The sequence below is a fragment of the Drosophila mauritiana genome, chromosome 2L (genome assembly GCF_004382145.1).
Source record: "Drosophila mauritiana strain mau12 chromosome 2L, ASM438214v1, whole genome shotgun sequence".
Lineage (NCBI taxonomy): Eukaryota > Metazoa > Arthropoda > Insecta > Diptera > Drosophilidae > Drosophila > Drosophila mauritiana.
The window spans coordinates 14,857,496-14,875,070 of NC_046667.1; the positions used below are offsets into that span (position 1 = coordinate 14,857,496).

Consider the following 17,575-nt stretch of genomic DNA (forward strand, 5'->3'; position numbering starts at 1 on the left):
ACGATTGGTCCAAAGCCCCTCCTGACGTTAAAAGGGTGGCTCAGAAAGCTGTGCGAACAAACATTTCAGTGTTACAGCTTCGTCAGTTGATTTCACTGTCAATTTAAAATGACATTATTATATTGAAAAGTTTTTAATCCCTTTCAGTGGCTGCCACTGAGCGGAAGGAAGGATGAAATGAGATGAGATGAGAGTGGTTGAGTGGATGATCAAAGCAATGAAGCGCGGTGCGGAAAGAGGAATTGCTATTTTATGCATAAAATTCGATTAAATGCCAGAAAGGTTAAGAACAAAAATCTCTGACTCTGACATCCTGCGCATCCTGATGCGCTGCTTTATCCTTAAATTAGGCACGAGCGCACGTAAATCTGTTGAATGTCATGTCAAAAGGGCAAAAGCCAAAGCTCGTAAAGTCAGCCACTTCCTCTTCCTTTCTTCATTTTTTTTCTCGGTTTTATGACAAAAGGCAAAAAGGATTATACACCAACCGGTCCCCCAAAACTTCTCTCAAGCAAATCGCATAAAATGCAAAAACGTATTAAAATTGACAATAAAGCGAATTTTTTATGTTTATGCGCAGGAGAGACTGGCAGCGAATAAACGGTGCTGGATAAGAGGAATCGTTTAAATTTTTTAAAATGCCGTACCACTTTAAAGCTCGTTATGCATTTTTTATGCCGCCTCAAAGGGCCGAGCAAGCGGAAAAATAAGCATGAGCACAAGCGAAACCAAAGGAATAAGGCAAGTAAGGTTCTGTTTATTTGCCACTTAATTTGCCTCAGTCTGTTTGCAGCTTTGTTCCGCTAACAACCCATCCGCCCATCCACCCACCAGCCATTCTGCACCTTCTGCAACTCCACTCGAGTACAAAATATCAGCTCAGCTGCAACTTATGAGGCAACTGCTCCAATCCCTTCGTCCCCACTTTTCATATGCACAAGCACATGCCCCTCATCGCCCCACATCTTCGGAAAGTGCCAGTTCAAGGTTTCCCCTTTCGTGCAGCCATTACTGATCTACTCTATTGTCCAGAGTTATACTTTCCTATTTAAAAAATTTAAAAAATATCCAAAAGATTATCTAGTGTAACTTCAATATCTTAATTCATTCTTTATAAATTTATATTTAATATATTTTTTCCAATTCTTTCAAACGCTTTCAATTCGACCTCCTGCCCACAACATATGTTCATATAGAGCCTAAAAACAAGCTCAATCAAATGTAAACTTTATTATTCATAAATATTGTGATAAATTCTTCTATAATAGCAGCGGGTGAACTCATTATTTTTTCACTACCTGTAATCAAATTAAAACACTAAATTACATCTGAACGCATACAAACGGATGATCAAAATGTAAATATACTGCCATTACCATGATACTTTTTTTACATTCCGTATTCACATTTTAACTGTTTTGAAAAAAAAAATTTACATTTTGCAAATACGCTGCTCACTTAAATATTCATCTATAATTTATTCATTGTAACACTTGTTTAAATTTAATTTTTTCATTCCTTCTTTTAGGGCATTTGTCCATCGGCGTGGCTTTTGTGGGTTTCGCCAATGCTGCACCCATTTTTTTTGCTTTTTTGTGTTGGAGTTATTACAGAAAGTTGGGAAGCATAAAAATTTCTTACTACTTGTCTGCAACGAACCGTAAAAACTTATGACTTGTCTGTTGGACGCACACAGCCATATAGGTGGGTGCAGTGGCTGGTGGGCGGTGGGCGGAAGTGGGAGGTGGCCGGAAACTGACCTGGGAGACGCGGTACAGAAATCTATATCCGCTTTGTCTGCCTGGTTTAGACCTGGATGTTGTTGTTACTACTTCGCTGGCGCTGCCGTTGCCGCTGCACTTTGTTTGTTTGTTTGTGCCGGTAATATTTCCTTAAATCGAGTAAACAAGTGGAGTTCAACAAAGCGGAAACGGAAGCACAATGCGTAGCCTCGCAGCACACACACACAAACAAACGTATACACGTCTTCGCTTGGGCGTGAGTGTTGCTTCCTTTATGTAAGGAGCTTCCCAAATGCGAAGGATATTGTCTCAAAATATGGCGGCAAATATATTTTCGCTCAGCTGCAACAACATCCAACTGGGAAAGGAGCGCTCCTTGCTTAGTCATTTTTTTGTTTTTCTTGGAAATTGCTGTTAAAAATAACAAAAGCTCGTCGTGAGTCCCTGCCACTCGCTTGCTTGCCAAGTTACATCCTTCCTTTTCGCTCGTCTCTTGTTTATCTTTAGTTCCACCTACTCCGCCGTGTCCTTGGAGTCCTCCGCCCATCGCCTTCATTTGCCCACTCAATTGAAATCGAGACTCAAACAGCGAACGAAGCGGCAATTGTATTTATTTGCACTGCTAAATGGCATAATCGAAGGCAACCCGGGTCAAGGGCTGCCAAATGCTCCTGGAGCCAATTCCCCACGGATTCCGGAAACGACAGGCTTTGTTGTCATGTTGTCTCAATTGCATTGGATACGGGCCTGGTCTTAGCTCGGAATTTCAGGCCTTTCAGATTGACACGCTCCTGGGCTTGTGTAAGCAAATCAGGACATCTGAAGTAGAATCTTGCACGAAGGAAAGAACGAAATCTTTTGGAAAAGTATCGATATAGTTTTACTTTTAAAATATGGTATAAATTACGAATTATTGGTACCGGATTTGCTTAAATTTTAAATAAACTTGCTGGCAAATAACTTTGACCATCAAGTTTCTTCCATTCCAACACTATTTACTTTCCGTAATGAGTGGTAATCAATGAACGAATGACTGCTCAGATGGTTTTTTGGCCTCAATTTTGTTGACAGATTTTCCAGCTCGCATTTTGGGGTGCTGCTTTTTGCTCTTGATGTTGACGAAGTAAGCCAAGGAATAACTTCAAAGTAATGTTAAGTAAAGTTAAAAAGGGAACATTTATTAAATTCCACTTAAACTTCTTGCCGGTCGCTCTAGTCGCTCTCCACTATACGCAGTATACTCGGCCGGGGGAAAATTCCTGGTAAGAAGGGAAAAGCCTGAAATGCTAACTAAGAAGTTTGAGCTGCTGTTGATGTTTTCGCAGGCATATTTCCCATGCCTTTTATTCTCTTCAAAACAGCCAGCATAGCTGTAGCTGGTCGGCCTCCAAAGTTCAAGAGCTTTACGGCAATAACTTTAAATAGAAGAGACCCATCTTGCGCCCAAATGGTTTGTCATCAAATTATGTATATCGTTGATTGTTTCTTTTCCGTTTTTTTTTTTTTTCATTTTGGTAGGAATTTGGTGCGGCCAAAACCACAACGACGGGGTGGAAAACAAGAAACGGGCATCATTAAAATACTGTTACCGGCCTCTGGTCTCTGGACTTTGGACTCTGGACTTTGGACTCTGGACTTTGGGCAATGCCAGTGCTCGACCCCGAAAACTCTTCTGTGTCGACAGAGGGCAACCGCAACCAAGATTGTTCAGGCATATACCCTTTTTTAATTTGCAACATGTCATTGGCAGAAAGACAAGTAAAAGGGACGCAGTAGCGGGGCAAAATGCGGGGGGAGGGGGCTCCGCACCGCCCTGCCACGCCCCCGTCAGCTCACGCTTTGTTGCGCCTTTTGTAGCCGGGCCTTCTCTTGGTTTTTCCCCACGCTCCTTTTTTGCGCTTTGGCCAAATAACCCAAGCAAAAACAGAATTAGCAGCAACGCCGACGACAGCGATGGGAAAAACAGAAGATGAAGCGCAGGCAAAACAGGACACGGCCGAAATTCACAGCGAGGGGAGGCCTAAAAGTTGTAGAACAAGCTTCAAAATTCTACAAGCGAATCGAAAATTAAGCCAAACAAATCTGTTAAAAAGTAAATGTTAAAAGACCCATTTTTAATAACTGCTTACCATAGTAAATTTTAATAAAATATATTATTGCATATTATTTAAAAGCTCAGTCCGTTTTTAAACACTTATCTAATATAATTTTTAGACATATTTACATATTTTACAGAAAAAATCTTTAAAGGAACTATACATTTTTGAAAAATCCAAGAATTTTGCCAAATTCTGTAATTCCTTTAAGCATGGGCGGAATTGCTCTGATTTATTTGCATGAAATTCTAGTTGGCAATCAACTTTTGAAAACAAATCCTTTAATCGACCTACGACGGTCACCGCAAAAACATATACAGTGTGATAGACGATGGGAAATGACCAAAAAAAAAAGAAATGAAAATGGCAAGAGAAAAAGGTAGCTGGTTTAGGGGAAAAGGGAATGCAAGAGCAGGGAGTGAAGTTGAAGATTTGGGGAGCAAGTGGGACGGCAGATACAATGTCATACAAATGACCCATATTAAATTTATTACGGCACCGGGAACAGCACAATGAAATTCAATAGCCAGGAGAAGAGAAACCCTAATGGCAAGCAAACAAATCAGCAACGCCTAAACCGACAGACTTATGTATGTATGTACATATTGGGTATATATATCATGCTATATATAGGATGTAAGTGCTAGCGGGGGGAGCTAAAAAATTGGGAATGAAAACCAGACTTAAGTCGGTTATTTGGGTAAACTTTTTCACTCGCTTTTCTTTTTTCGATTATGTTTTGTTTCCGTTACTTTTTCGGTTACTCCTGTTGGTGGTGGGCTTCCACAAATTGATTTATAATCCTGTCTCGAATTTCCCCCTTTCACTTCAGTGCTGCGGCGAATTTTTGAAGAAAGTTTTGTCTTTCAGCGACGCGCTCAGATTTTAATGAAATATTTCAATTATTTTGCGATTAATTGGGAAAACATTTTCCACTGCATATATTCGAGGTGACGCGTCGCAGCGATTCCGTGCCGAATTTTCTTTTTGTTTACCTGCGATATGTGCACGAAGCCCATTATCCTGCAGCTAATTAAGAAACGTGAGACAAATGACAAGCGCCGGAAAATTGTGTGGTTCCGTATGCGACAACCTCAAAAGAGACATACATATAAAAGCGAGAGACAGCAATAGTCCTTGCAAAGGCGTTGTAGAATCGGAACTGGGATTATTTATACCCTTCAGAAACATATTCCACAAAATTCTGAATTTGTATTGATTTTTCATATCGTATTGTTTAAAGCTTATGGGTTTTTATAGGAAATTATTGTAATTTAAAATTCATAATGGAAAAAAATGGACGGATAAGCGCCTTATCAAACGATCAAGTACCCCCTTTCGAACACACTTATGTGCGCAAAATAAAACACACACATACATAAGCCGAGAAACACATACGGTCGAAATATATAAGTAAGTACACACAGCCAAAGCGTGCTGGGCTTAAGACTGAAGCAAGAAATTTATTAATTATCAACTGGCCGAGGTCGAGATTGTAGATACTCTGGCCCCACCACTCCTCCTTCGCCACAAACATTGCCCCCACACACAGACAATCACGGCAAAGTCCTGATTGGCATTTAAAGCTCTTTAGGATAGCTCTCCATGCCAGCCATCGAATCGAAGGATCTGGAGTGGGGCAGCCCAAGTCGAGGAGGCTGACAGCAAAAATCGAAGTGGAGTGACTACATTGAGCCTCAGCTGAGCTGCTTAACGCTGCCAGAGTTCTGACATAATCCATGCAATTGTAAATTTAATAAGGCCAACGGAAAAGGGGCAGCAGGCGGGGATTTTGGATTTGTTGTTTTGGTGTTCTGGCTTGAGACAGCGAGAACTCAACCCAATTAAAGGATACAGAGCTGTGCTCTTTAAGGAAATGGACAGGAAAACCTTCAAGTGCCCAAGTGCATATGTGCTGCAGGCCAAGAGGTGGAAACCAAAGCCAATTCCCTTTATGAGGATTCCCTTGGTGCTGAAATAAGCAATACCGATTTTAGTAAAACTGTACATTAGGCAAACCGAGCAGATTGAAGCTTAAGCTTGCGAATATCACATGTCACTTCGCTAGTCTCAAGTAAACAATACATTTCTTTGGAATTATAACAATTTTAATCTTTTTCAAAAGGCAAGAAACGATTATGTAAATCGAATGAGCCAAATAGCCTTAGCAGTTGACGTAAGTTATTTTCGTGACAAAAGAATGGAAAACATAATCCTTGGGCATCAGAGCGCAGGTATTTTAAGACAGAGTTGAACAAAATATGAAAAAATATAGTAGTTCACACAGTTAAAAAGGCCTAATAGTTATTTAATATTTAAATATTGTTCATGTAAAACTATTTTAAACAATTAAAGCAATTTGAACACGAATAAACACATCCTGAACACGAGCACAAGATCAGCAACTTAATCCTGGCTACGTGGCGTATACGTGATATTATGTTCGACACCGAAATACTCGATGCTTTGCTGAAGCTGAGGGAACTCCATTGTAATTAGAAGGCATTGTTAGACAGAAAAAAAGCAAGTTCAGTTTCTAGAGTGCAAATGTTAAACAGAATAAGTTAATTTGATAATTTAAGGTGTGGTTTAAAAATGAATTAAATGGAAATATGTCCTCTTGATAACGGCTTTTACAAAAGAATGGTTGCAATGACATGATAAAAACGAAAATATTGGTATTATATGGAATATTTTAACGGCATTAAATGTTTTTGATGAATTATTAAATAAATTTAATAAATGTTCAAAATGAAACCGTCCAAAAACGAACTTAATGCCAGAGTTTGGAAAAGGTTTAAGAAGCTTTTGTTCGTCACATTGCCAACAATAAGCCTCATTAAAACGTTTACGAACTTTTTGTCAAACATGGCACATATTTTCAGTTTATTTCAGGCTGGGAAACGATTCAATTATTATTACACACGCTAATTGAATGGCTACCGATCTATGCTAATACATGCATATATTATTTATGCATTTTTCCGAAAATTTGTTGTTCTTCGCATTGTTGTTGGTGTTGTTGGTGCACAGTGGCGAGGAGAAAACCATAAAAGTTTCTACGCTGATGCCGCTTTTACCATTTCAATTTGTTTGTTGATTTCTTTTTTTTGTGTGTGTGTGTGTTACAGCCTTTTTTTCCGTTGCGGTTGTTCTGCTGTGTGTATGTGTGTGTGGGGGGAATTTACATTTTCGTTTTTGCGCAAAAATGTCAGAAACTAATTGTATGTAAATATGTCAAATGTATGTCGTCAACACCTGCATATTTGTGTGCGTGCGGCATTGGGGTGTGTTTGTATTGCATATTGACAATTTCATAAATGCGGTAACATTTTCAATTAAATATGCGCGCAGCTCCGGCAAACACAGCAACACAAATTGCCACACATACAGTCGCAGGTTTATAAATTTTTCTGCCACGCCCACACAGAAAACACCCATGCCATCAATCCTGGGAAAGTCGATTGATATGTACAGTATGTACACATATGTGCAGGTGTGCAGCATTTTGGTCGGTTACAAATTGCAAATCAATCAATAAATAATTGAAATGAAAATCATTTTGCTGGTTTCAACTTATCTTCTGCAGAGTCCCACTCCCACATCCAATGCGTTTCGCTTTGGTTTGACTACACACGCTCGTATGTATGCAAATGGGTAAAATTGTGTACATCTATCACTGGGATCGCATCAGAGCCCAAATCGAAATGGCCCAGACGGCACTGGGCGGAAAGGTGACAGACGACAGACACACAGACGGACAAACAGACAGACAGGACGAGCGAGTCGAGAATAAATTGCGAGTCCTTCGCCAGGTGTGTGCGATTAGTGAACTAAACTGTGGGTATATATTTTTTTTATTTCCACACACGAACCGATCAAATAGATATTTTCAATTCGAAAACTTACACATCGAACTTCAAGCACCTCGGTTTTTAAATACTGGCAATATTTTAGCGATGTCTGTTTTGTTTTTTTTTTTTTGGTAAAGAAAGATTTTCTATTTCAAACATTCAGATATTTTCCGATACATTATGATATGATAAATTAGTATAAATTAGGAAATGTTAGAAAAGTGAAATCTAAATTATCATTCTGAGGAAGTTCATAATCAACTTGATCAACAAAATATCCTTCCTAAAATATGTACACTTTTTTATATATGTAAATACTTATTTTTTTTTTTAAATATTAATAGTAGCCCTTCACATCTCTAATATATTTTAATTTCTGTGAAATTCCGATTGCCTCATGTTGCACATTTGCCTGTTTATTGTGCAGTGGAAATAGTTATTCATTTTGTTCAGGAACCAATTTTATTAAATGAATTCCTGCTTTTTTTATTGGAAATAATGCTGATAACCGATTTGGCGCCACCGGGCCAAAAAGTCTGTCATTTTCAATTTGAAATTCTGTCAAAATTTCGCCACGCGAATCGCGCAAGGGGTTGCAGGGGGGGAGGGGTTAAGTGCAGGGGTGGCGTCACCAGGCTCAACTTGTGTGCGCTGGAAAAATTCGCTTAGCCAGCCACTCCAGTGAGCTGCAGCATCTACGGGTTAAATTTAATTTCCAAAAAGTTCCACTTCTCCTTGTCCTTCTTGTCGCTATTTTTTGTATGTATTTTTTTGTTTGCAGCTAGCTGGTTTCTTTCTTTTTATTTTTTTGTTATTCGCGGCGCTTCGTTTTTGTCGTTATGCCAAAATCCTGCACAAATCCTTTGAGCTAGCACACGAACAGCTGCTTTTGGCCAGAGTCATATTGTTGTTGCCACGCCGCTTTTGTTGTTTTAAGCGTTGCTGCTTTGGTTGCAGATTTACGCACCAACAAATCGTGGAATTTTATTTTCCAGCACTATAGTAGGAAATGGGTGTAAAAGGGGGCGTGGCGCAGCCCAAGGGGCGCGACATTTTCAATTTCGCTGGTGCGAAATCCTACATATGTATGCACATACATTCATACTCGTACATATACAGGACGATGCCAATCGATCCGATCTTGATTGCATTTTGTAAATACAAACAGCAGTAGGCTAGACAAAAAGCACACATGCAGCACATTGTATGTGTCCCTGTTGCGGCGACTATTCAATCAATTTGGACACCTGACAGTTGAGCTCAGGTGACAATTCTCAGCAGGTATCTTCAACCGTCCGTTGCCTTTAACCAACTTAAATAGATTGCCCCATAAGCCGGTCTCTTCCGTAAAGATGCAGTAGGCCAGTGTCTAATTATTTGAATTATCAACAACGAAGGCTTTGTACAGCCTTACAATAATGTAAGCAATACAAACAGGTGAAGTGTTAGCAAATGGATTTTGTCGCAAATGTTGACCGAAACCTAAATTGTCAATAATATTCATTAATAGAAAAATTAATTTGTATTTCTTCGTTTCCTTTGAATTGTGTCTCCAACTGAAAATTATTTCAAGATTTACCCGATAATTACTATCAATACATGTATTTAAAGTAGTAAACTAAAGCTATACGTTAGTAATAAAATCACATTTAAATAAATCATCTTAACTATTCAGATGTTTTAATTTTCCATTCGAATGCCCAAAGTTCTTATTGCTTTTTTCAAACCATATATGTATGTATATGTAGCTGTGTTCAAAAAAATAGCAGTGCGATGGAAACTAAGAAACACAAATGTATTTCTCCATGTCCCTTTTTGGAATCCACTTTTTATTCCACTTATTTTTGTAAAATGGAATGTATAGATATAGAAAAAAGAAAATCCCGTCAGTTTTTCATGTTATCCTTTTTTTATTTACATTCTTGAGGAAATTCACCACTTTTAGGCTGTTCATAAGAATAGCAGTCTCTGGTTTTGTCCATCGTAAAGTCTCGAAATGATCAATATTTTCTAAAAAGTGAGTTTGGTTAAGATAATTCGTATATTTTAAAGGGCAATAAATTAAAAAAAAATTCAAAAAATTTTATTTTAGTGGGTAGAGGACACCACTGCTCCCAGGAGAAAAGAATGTTAATTTTTAAGCTTAGAAAGGAAGGAAAAACATATAAGGACATTCAAAAAATCCTTGAATGTTCTGCCAAAATGGTATCCAATGCCATTAAATATGAACGGAAGCCCGAAAACCGTGGTACCATACGTAAAACCACAGATATAGAGGATCGGCGCATAGTTTGTTACAGCAAAGTCTATCCTTTTGCATCCTTTGGGGACATAAAGTCTGAGCTGAACTTGGGAATAAGCGACGTTACTATTCAGAGATGACTACTGAATCAAAATGTTTGTGAGAGGAGTCCACAAAAGGATCCCCTACTTAGCCCTAGGCATATTAAGGGAAGGTTAAGCTTCCGTAAGACCTACCTAATCTGGCCAGTCTCCAAATGGCGTAATATCTTTTGGATTGATGGGTCAAAAATAGTTCTATTTGGTGGAACTGGTTCACTCCAGTATATCTGATGACCTCCAAACACGGAGTACCACCCAAAACACCCACTGATGACTTTCAACCATGGTGGACCGAAAATTATGGTATGGGCTTGTTTTTTTACAATGGTATGAGTCCATAACATATGATTTATGGTATTATAGACCAAAACGCATATGCAAATATAATTAGTGATGTCTTACTGTCATATTCTGAATATAATATACCCTTAAAATAGACATTCCAACAGGATATTGGTACGAAACGCAGAAGCTCATCGGCTAAGAATAGGTTCACCCGAAATAGAATAGATGTAATGCAGTGGCCAGCATCATCTTCCGATTTAAACCCGATTGAAAACCTGTGGGGGGACATTAAACAATATGTGTCGAAAAACTCCCCGACGTCTAAGGCTCAAATTTGGCAAGTTGTGCAGGATGCATAGTCAAAAATTCCCCCCAAACGTTGGCAGGACCTGGTGGACTCCATGTCACGTGGGTGTAAGGCTGTGCTGGCTAACAAAGGCTATCCAACCAAGTTTTAGGCCCTAATTAACACATTAAAAAGAAAAACTAAGTTCATTCTTAGTCAAGATGATTTTTTTTAAATATTTTTTCATAGCACTGCTATTTTAGTGAACACCTGAATTTCTACCTATTATGTTGTTTTAATCTATATTTTCGAAACTATTGAAGAAATAAAAGTGAAACATTTGCTAAATTGTTTGAAATTAAATACCTAACGATATTATAAAAAAAATTTGACCATTAAAATTGTAAATCATAGGAATTTTTTAACTTAAACTCGCAGGTCCCAAGCACTGCTATTTTTTTGAACACAGCTGTAGGTATTTAGCAAGTAATTTATTCTATAGTAACCGCAATTTCAAGGACCTTCCACGAAGGCTCCAAACGTTTTTAATTTTTAAATAAACTTTGCGGCTGGGCAAAGGAGGCCGTGCTGGCGAAGGCGTGTCAAGAGCAGGTTTCTGCCACCAGGAGCAGGACCTGCAGGAGGAGCAGTAGCAGCCTCCCAGAACCTTGCAATCTAAATAAAGCTGATGCCGAAAAATAACCCCAAAAACCCTTGAAGCGAACTTTTCCCACTTGCAGCGGCGCAAATGAAGTGCCACATGAGCCAATGTGTGTGAATGTGGATGTGAATGTGAATGTGAGTGCAAGTGCATTTGAGCGAGTGCGAGGGCGAGTGTGATTGTGTAAGTGTTTTTATTAAAACCGAATGACAAAGTTTTCCCTCGAACAGAAGCTGCCGTTTCCACAGCCGGAGAGCCCAAAACCCAACAACGTCAACAACAGCCAAAAGCTAATTTACACTTTTGTTGTTTCGGCTACTTTATAGAAGCCAACCATGTGTGTGTGTGTGTGTGTGTGTGTATGTGTATAACGCCATAATGGAAAAACTATTTTGCGAGGAACAAATGTTGTCAAAAAATTTGTGAATGCTAAAAAACAGTCAAGTGACTGTGAATAAAGGAGGCGGGTCTGCGCTTCTGCCCTTCATGGGGCGACTGAAATAAAAAAAATATATATTCAAAAGCGACAAAAAAAAAGAAAAATGAAAACGGAAGGAAAAAAACAAATCAAATGTGTGTGAACTTTAACACTATTTACCGCCCAAAGAGTGTGCAGCGGAAAAAGTTTATTCATTTAGCTCAACGAGCGATGAAGGCAGTCGCATCCAACCGCCAATCCAGTGCCACGCCCCCACCCCCCCCAGCAACCCATTCAACTCCCCTCACCACTCGATGTGTAGAGCATTTCGAGCTCATTTTGCACACAAGTGGTCTCAATTTGAATTACATGTGCCGTGGGTAAGCTCATTAGACTTGATACTGATACTCGTACCAGCGAACAGAATCAGTTGGATTTTTTTTCCCCATTTTCAGCCGGCTCTTTGGCAACTGTCTGGCTCCAAAAACGGATACGTCTCAATTAAAATGTATTTTTACAACATCCGCACTGGAATTTAAGCCTAATTTGCACGGCAAAGCCTGAATGTGGCTGTAAATTGAATTGGGCCTTTGTAGGGTTAAAATCGAAAAGCATTTCATTAAAGCTCGTTTGCAAACCAAGAGCAAAGCATTGAAAATATAAAAAAATAAGTAAAAAAAAACACTATTTGCAAGCCTAGAAAAAACAAAAAATCCGATCAGTTATGATTATAGTTTCATTTCATTAACATTTTCATTCCACATCTACATGTATGTATCTTCAACTTTTGGCATAAGAACACGTCTGTGACCCTGGTCTTGAAGTTAACACCCTGTCAGCGTTAAAAATTTTATGTGTATGTGAGTGAGAAAGAAAACTATCCACCCACCGCGAAACTGAAACAGGGGAAAACACTGCAGCGGAACAAAAAGAGCCTGGTGTCCAGGCAAATGTTTAAAAAAAAGCGTGAAAATCTGTGGCGAGTCAATGTAGGTGACCAACTCTATGCCATTTTTTCGCCAGCGGTCTAAATTGGCTAAGGTGTGGGTGGGTGGTGCTGGTGGTCATAGTTATGCTGGTGGCTCCAGTTGTCCCGATTCAACTCGCTGGGGTTAATTGTTTTTATTTCGCTAACTCGCCGCGAGAAGCGTGAAAAACTTCAACGAAACCCAGACCACCGCAGAGCTTTGAATAACTTTTAGCTGCCGCAAAATATTGGCTTAACGTGCCGGGCGTTATATTTTCGGTTTGCATGCCGAAATAAAAAAATGAAAAAAGGAGGTGTCAAACAAAGGGAATATAAGCAAGGAAGAAAGGGACCGCCGACCCCTGGCTAAGCCGGAAAGTGCGGTGTGGCCAAAAGAGCAGGTCGGCTATAAAAAACGAAACTCCCTTACCACCACCACTACCATGTCTCTGCTCGGCCCAAGTTCATTTGCAGTTTTTCTCAGCCAAAGCCAAGTACAACGCAAATAATGTTTAGGCTTCTGGGAGACTCGAAATCACGAAGGTGTTTCGCACTGAAGTTAGCAAAAAGTTATGAATGGGCTGAATGTGAATGATGAATGACGTGAAACCTTCGACTGATGCAAAGCCAATAGCTTCCGTGAATGATAAATGCAAAAACTGTGACAAAAAAGTGTCTTTGGTCTGTTTTAAAAGCCATAGCTCGGTTCGAAAAAAAATCGCTGATGGCAAATTCTAAAAAAAAAGGTAAGCCACAGAATTTTCCTATTTGCCTTTAATCAATACATAAAGCTTTCAAATGAATGAACCGAAAAAGGGCAAAGTTTTTCTCAATGGCTTACACCGTATCGGATCGTGTTACTAATTTAATATTATAGATGTTTTAAACAAATTCGTTGGCTATTCAAACCGATATCAGTTAAAGTGGCCTTTTTAATCTTTTTAACAACTTTACCCTTTATTGACTCAAATGTATTTATTTTGAGGTCGTTTTTGTTTTTTTTTTCGTTGTTCGGCGCAATTACACAGTCGCCTATGTAGTTTAACCCTTTTTCGCCATTTTTTGTTCGGTTTTTGCTTACATTTTCTCGTTTTTCAACTTCTCCATTGCAATGGCAACAATTGCTGTTTGCTGCGCCTGTGGTTGTTGGCCATTTCTCCCCTAGAGCACATGTATTCCCTATAAATTTTTTACGATTTTATGCAATTGTATAGTTTGCGAAAAGTTTGTTGCAGCCATTTTTCGGTGCCGCCGTCGCTTGGCATTGTTTTTAACAAAAACAACAATGGGCTTCCACAATGCACCAGTCGACCCAGAGCGCCACGCCCACTGCCCCCATCCTGCCCAGCCGCCCCCCTTAACATCCTTTTAACCATGGGCCGCCGCAAAACGCGCCGAACAAATGAACTCGAATGTCCTTTATATGCGTTCAGTGTTTATTGTGTCATTTTCTATGCTCCTCCTGTGTTTGCCTCTGCGCTAGAAAACTTGGCAACAATTTGTTGTAGCTTCTGCTGCCTGGGCAAAACGAGAAAAAAAAAATAAAAGAAAAGTGCATCTTCAAGGCCCCACTGCGGGCAACGAGCAACATCGATCCGTTTCGGCAAAGCTTTCGGATTAAATTCTACATAATTCATGGCTATTTCTGCATTAAGAAATAAACACAATATTTTGGACTTTAATGCGCCGAAGTCCCAGTTAAGTTTTCCGAAACCTTAAAAGTTGGCGGAAAACTTTTTGACACATTGTATATCCTGCTTGTTTGCTGACAAAAAGAGATGCTTGGACTGTAACAGATTTCGGTTGACGCTTTTAGTCCGAGTGGTTTTGATTAAAACAACAATGCACATTTTAAGAAGAATTTAGTATGCTGCATATATTGTCATAAAATACATAAAATAGCCTGCTGGCTAACATATTTGTTAAAGAACAAACACGTTTTATTTGGCACTAAAGCATCAAGAATTCCCTCCCATTCATCAATTAAATATTTCGCTTGCCATGGCTATGGCATTTTTTAAAGCTTTATTAAGCAACTGCAATGCATCCGATGTGGAATTATATTGGCACCGCCCACCACCTACCCCTGCTTTTCATCCCCACTCGTGGCGGCTTCCTTTCATAGACAAATATTGCACTGGCAGATGCCCAGCGGCGGACCTTCTGCACTTTTCTTGCGAAGAGGCACGTACTTCCATATACCCTTTCCGAATATATTGATGACTTCTTCAGATGCTCTGCCATATAATAAGTGGTGGCACTTAAATGTAATTCCAACCCCACCATAATACTTTGTATATTCAATTTGATAATTTCTGTATATTCAAGGACATTTTAGCTGTCAGTTGATGTTCAAAAATAAAATGGTTTATTTCAAATATTTCTTTCAGGTATCGTCATTTTAAACAATACAAATTTGATACGGCAGATTTGAATGTTTTTCTGTACATTCTGTTAATATATTTAAAGGTTCTCCCGCCTTGTTAAAAATGATAGGGATCAGCAAGTGACAGTTACAACTTTTAAACTGGTAAAGGGTATTAAATCTTTGCCTTTTCGAAGTAAGCCTCATTCTCGCTTTTTTTTTTAATGTCGCTTTCAACGATCTGTGGAACCTCACACGCCACCCGGCTCAGACTCCATTTTCCATTTTCCGGGGGCTCACCTCCCTTTTCACACAGCATGGAAATGTCGCGGCTTTTGCTTGCCACTGCTTTTATTTCAGCTGATTTTTTTATTATGGCTCTTTTTGTTTGGCCGTTGTGTATTGGCCCTGTTGTATGGCCGGTTGTGTTCCAGGCGGCGGTCAGTTACGGCCACGATGGCCGCGGAGAACGTTCGTTCGGTTTATATTGAAAAATTTGAATGCTAGTAAAAAGTTTTAATTGTCGCCGCCACGGCTGTCACATGTTGGCCTGTACGGTGGGGTCATTTAAAAAATGCACCGATGCCGCCACCGATGCCGGCGCCGCTGCCTGTTATTGTTAACAATATTTTTCAATACAATTTTCCCTTGATTAAAATACGCAATGCACTTGTTTTCCGCCGGGGCGGCATTCGGCCAATCTATGTTGGCTTAAAGTCACTACTCCCTCGCCACAGTTTTCTTACTTAATAGTTGTTTACTATGAACCCATCATGTAGGATGAATGCGAGTTGCACTTAAATATATTTATGTACCAGCAAATCGCTTTGGCCCGACATGTTTTTTATGTAGTTATCATGCTCCAGTTTTCATGTACAACATAAAAAAAAAATAAATATAAATTCGCGCCCTTTTCGTTTACTTTGTGCATTTATAATTTGCACTCTTCGCCTTGTCTTGCTTGTTGTTTATCTCCCGGCTCGAAAAGTTCGAACTGGCTAAAAGTTTTTAATGAGCAACGACGTTGGACGTCATCGTCTTAGCCCCCCAAAAAAACCCCTCCGCCGTCGAAATTGCACACGAAATTTGTTGGCGAAGTTTTGTTGTGCATTTTCGCGAAATGTTGAAGTGAAATCGTGACAGAAAGATGGGTGGCTTTTCCGTGGGAGACGGGACAAACAATTATCAAAAGCTTTAAGTTTTCCCCAGAAATGTTATATTTTAATCAAAAGCTTATCCAATTACCTTTTGAGCCACGCGAACTTCTTGGCCAATCTAGATCAATTTAATGTATACTTTTTGTTGCAATCTAGTCTCTAATTATGCAACAGTCGGCAATAGATTGAAAACGACTTAAGTACAGATTTAGCCGCTTTTGCCGCACAGTAAATAAATCATCCGGTTTTCCTACAAATTATGCAAGTGAGGACATCCACAGCTTCGAGTAAAAATGTCTCAAATTGCTTTCAGGGATTTAGCGAGGACAGGTGGCTGATGAAAATCGATACATAGCCTATTAGAAGGTAATTTTATATTAACGACTTATGCCTGCCACGCGGTAACTTAATCTCCGCATCGCCTTACATTTTTACAACCCCTTTTGCAAGTGATAAACTTAAAACTGGGTTGTAATAAATTATTGGTATAAATACATGATATTATGTTGATTTTTTAACATTAATTCTGGATCCAGATTATTACCCGCGCTTATCCCAGCGACTTCACATTTAATCATTCAGTTTTTCAACGTGGATGTTAATCTCTTTAAGCGTGCGTCCGCATCCTGGCTGGCGGTGGGCGAAGTGCATTCGATTCCAAGTGCAGGTCAAGTGTCCGCCAAAGGAAAAGCCGCAACGCTGGCACACGGAGCACGAAAACATCCTGCTCTCGGCTGCTCTTTTTAGTCCTTTTTTTTTAGTACACTGCCAGCTGCGCATGCGCAAGGAGTGGAATATCGGAGTGGGTTGTTATGGGTTTTTGGCCAATTTTTGTGCCACTACCGCTCACGTCTTGGGGGCTTCCCCGTCCGGACAAGTGAGCCACAGTCTTTGGTCTTTCAGATTGGCGGAAATTTGCGGCATTTGTTCAAGGTGACGGCGGCGGTGGGATCTTTGTTCGCCGGAGGCATGCAAATCTGTCAACAAATTGGCGGCGATTAGGCGCCGACTGTTAGACGTCGGCAGACAGTGGCACTCCCACCAATCCAAAGGGCCACAACTCCCAGTTTGCCGGCCAACAATTTGGACATAATTTGAAAGCGACGCTTCGTTCCACACGCAATGTCGCTTACGCAATGGCCACACATCAGAATTATGCATAATGACATTGGGCAGTGGGCCAGATAAGCCGCCGCCAGGTGTGATGGCTGGCCAGACCAGCGCGGTGACCTGCCCTCCACCCACACCCAAGCCCACGTCCCACCACATTCCCCTCCTCCCCATAAATTGGCATTAGTTTCAGGGCGCGGTAACCATTTTTGGGTGCAACGTAGCAGGAGCTGGAGCCATCGGCAGCTTAATAACTTTTATGCGTGTTTGCATATCGCTCATGCATTGAAT

General features: G+C 39.9%; 1 protein-coding gene across 2 annotated transcripts; it reads left to right on the forward strand.

The window, feature by feature from the left end:
• Positions 1–2,913: 2,913 nt before the first annotated feature.
• LOC117147310 lies at positions 2,914–3,865 on the forward strand. 2 transcript variants are annotated; one of them, XM_033314161.1, is made up of 3 exons: positions 2,914–3,004; positions 3,068–3,192; positions 3,261–3,865. In XM_033314161.1, exons 2-3 carry the CDS (start codon positions 3,079–3,081, stop codon positions 3,318–3,320), a joined length of 174 nt encoding a protein of 57 aa, XP_033170052.1. In that variant the 5' UTR covers positions 2,914–3,004; positions 3,068–3,078; the 3' UTR covers positions 3,321–3,865. The 2 variants fall into 2 exon arrangements, with proteins under 2 accessions (XP_033170052.1, XP_033170059.1); XM_033314168.1 differs by having other exon boundaries at positions 2,952–3,192.
• Positions 3,866–17,575: the final 13,710 nt, after the last annotated feature.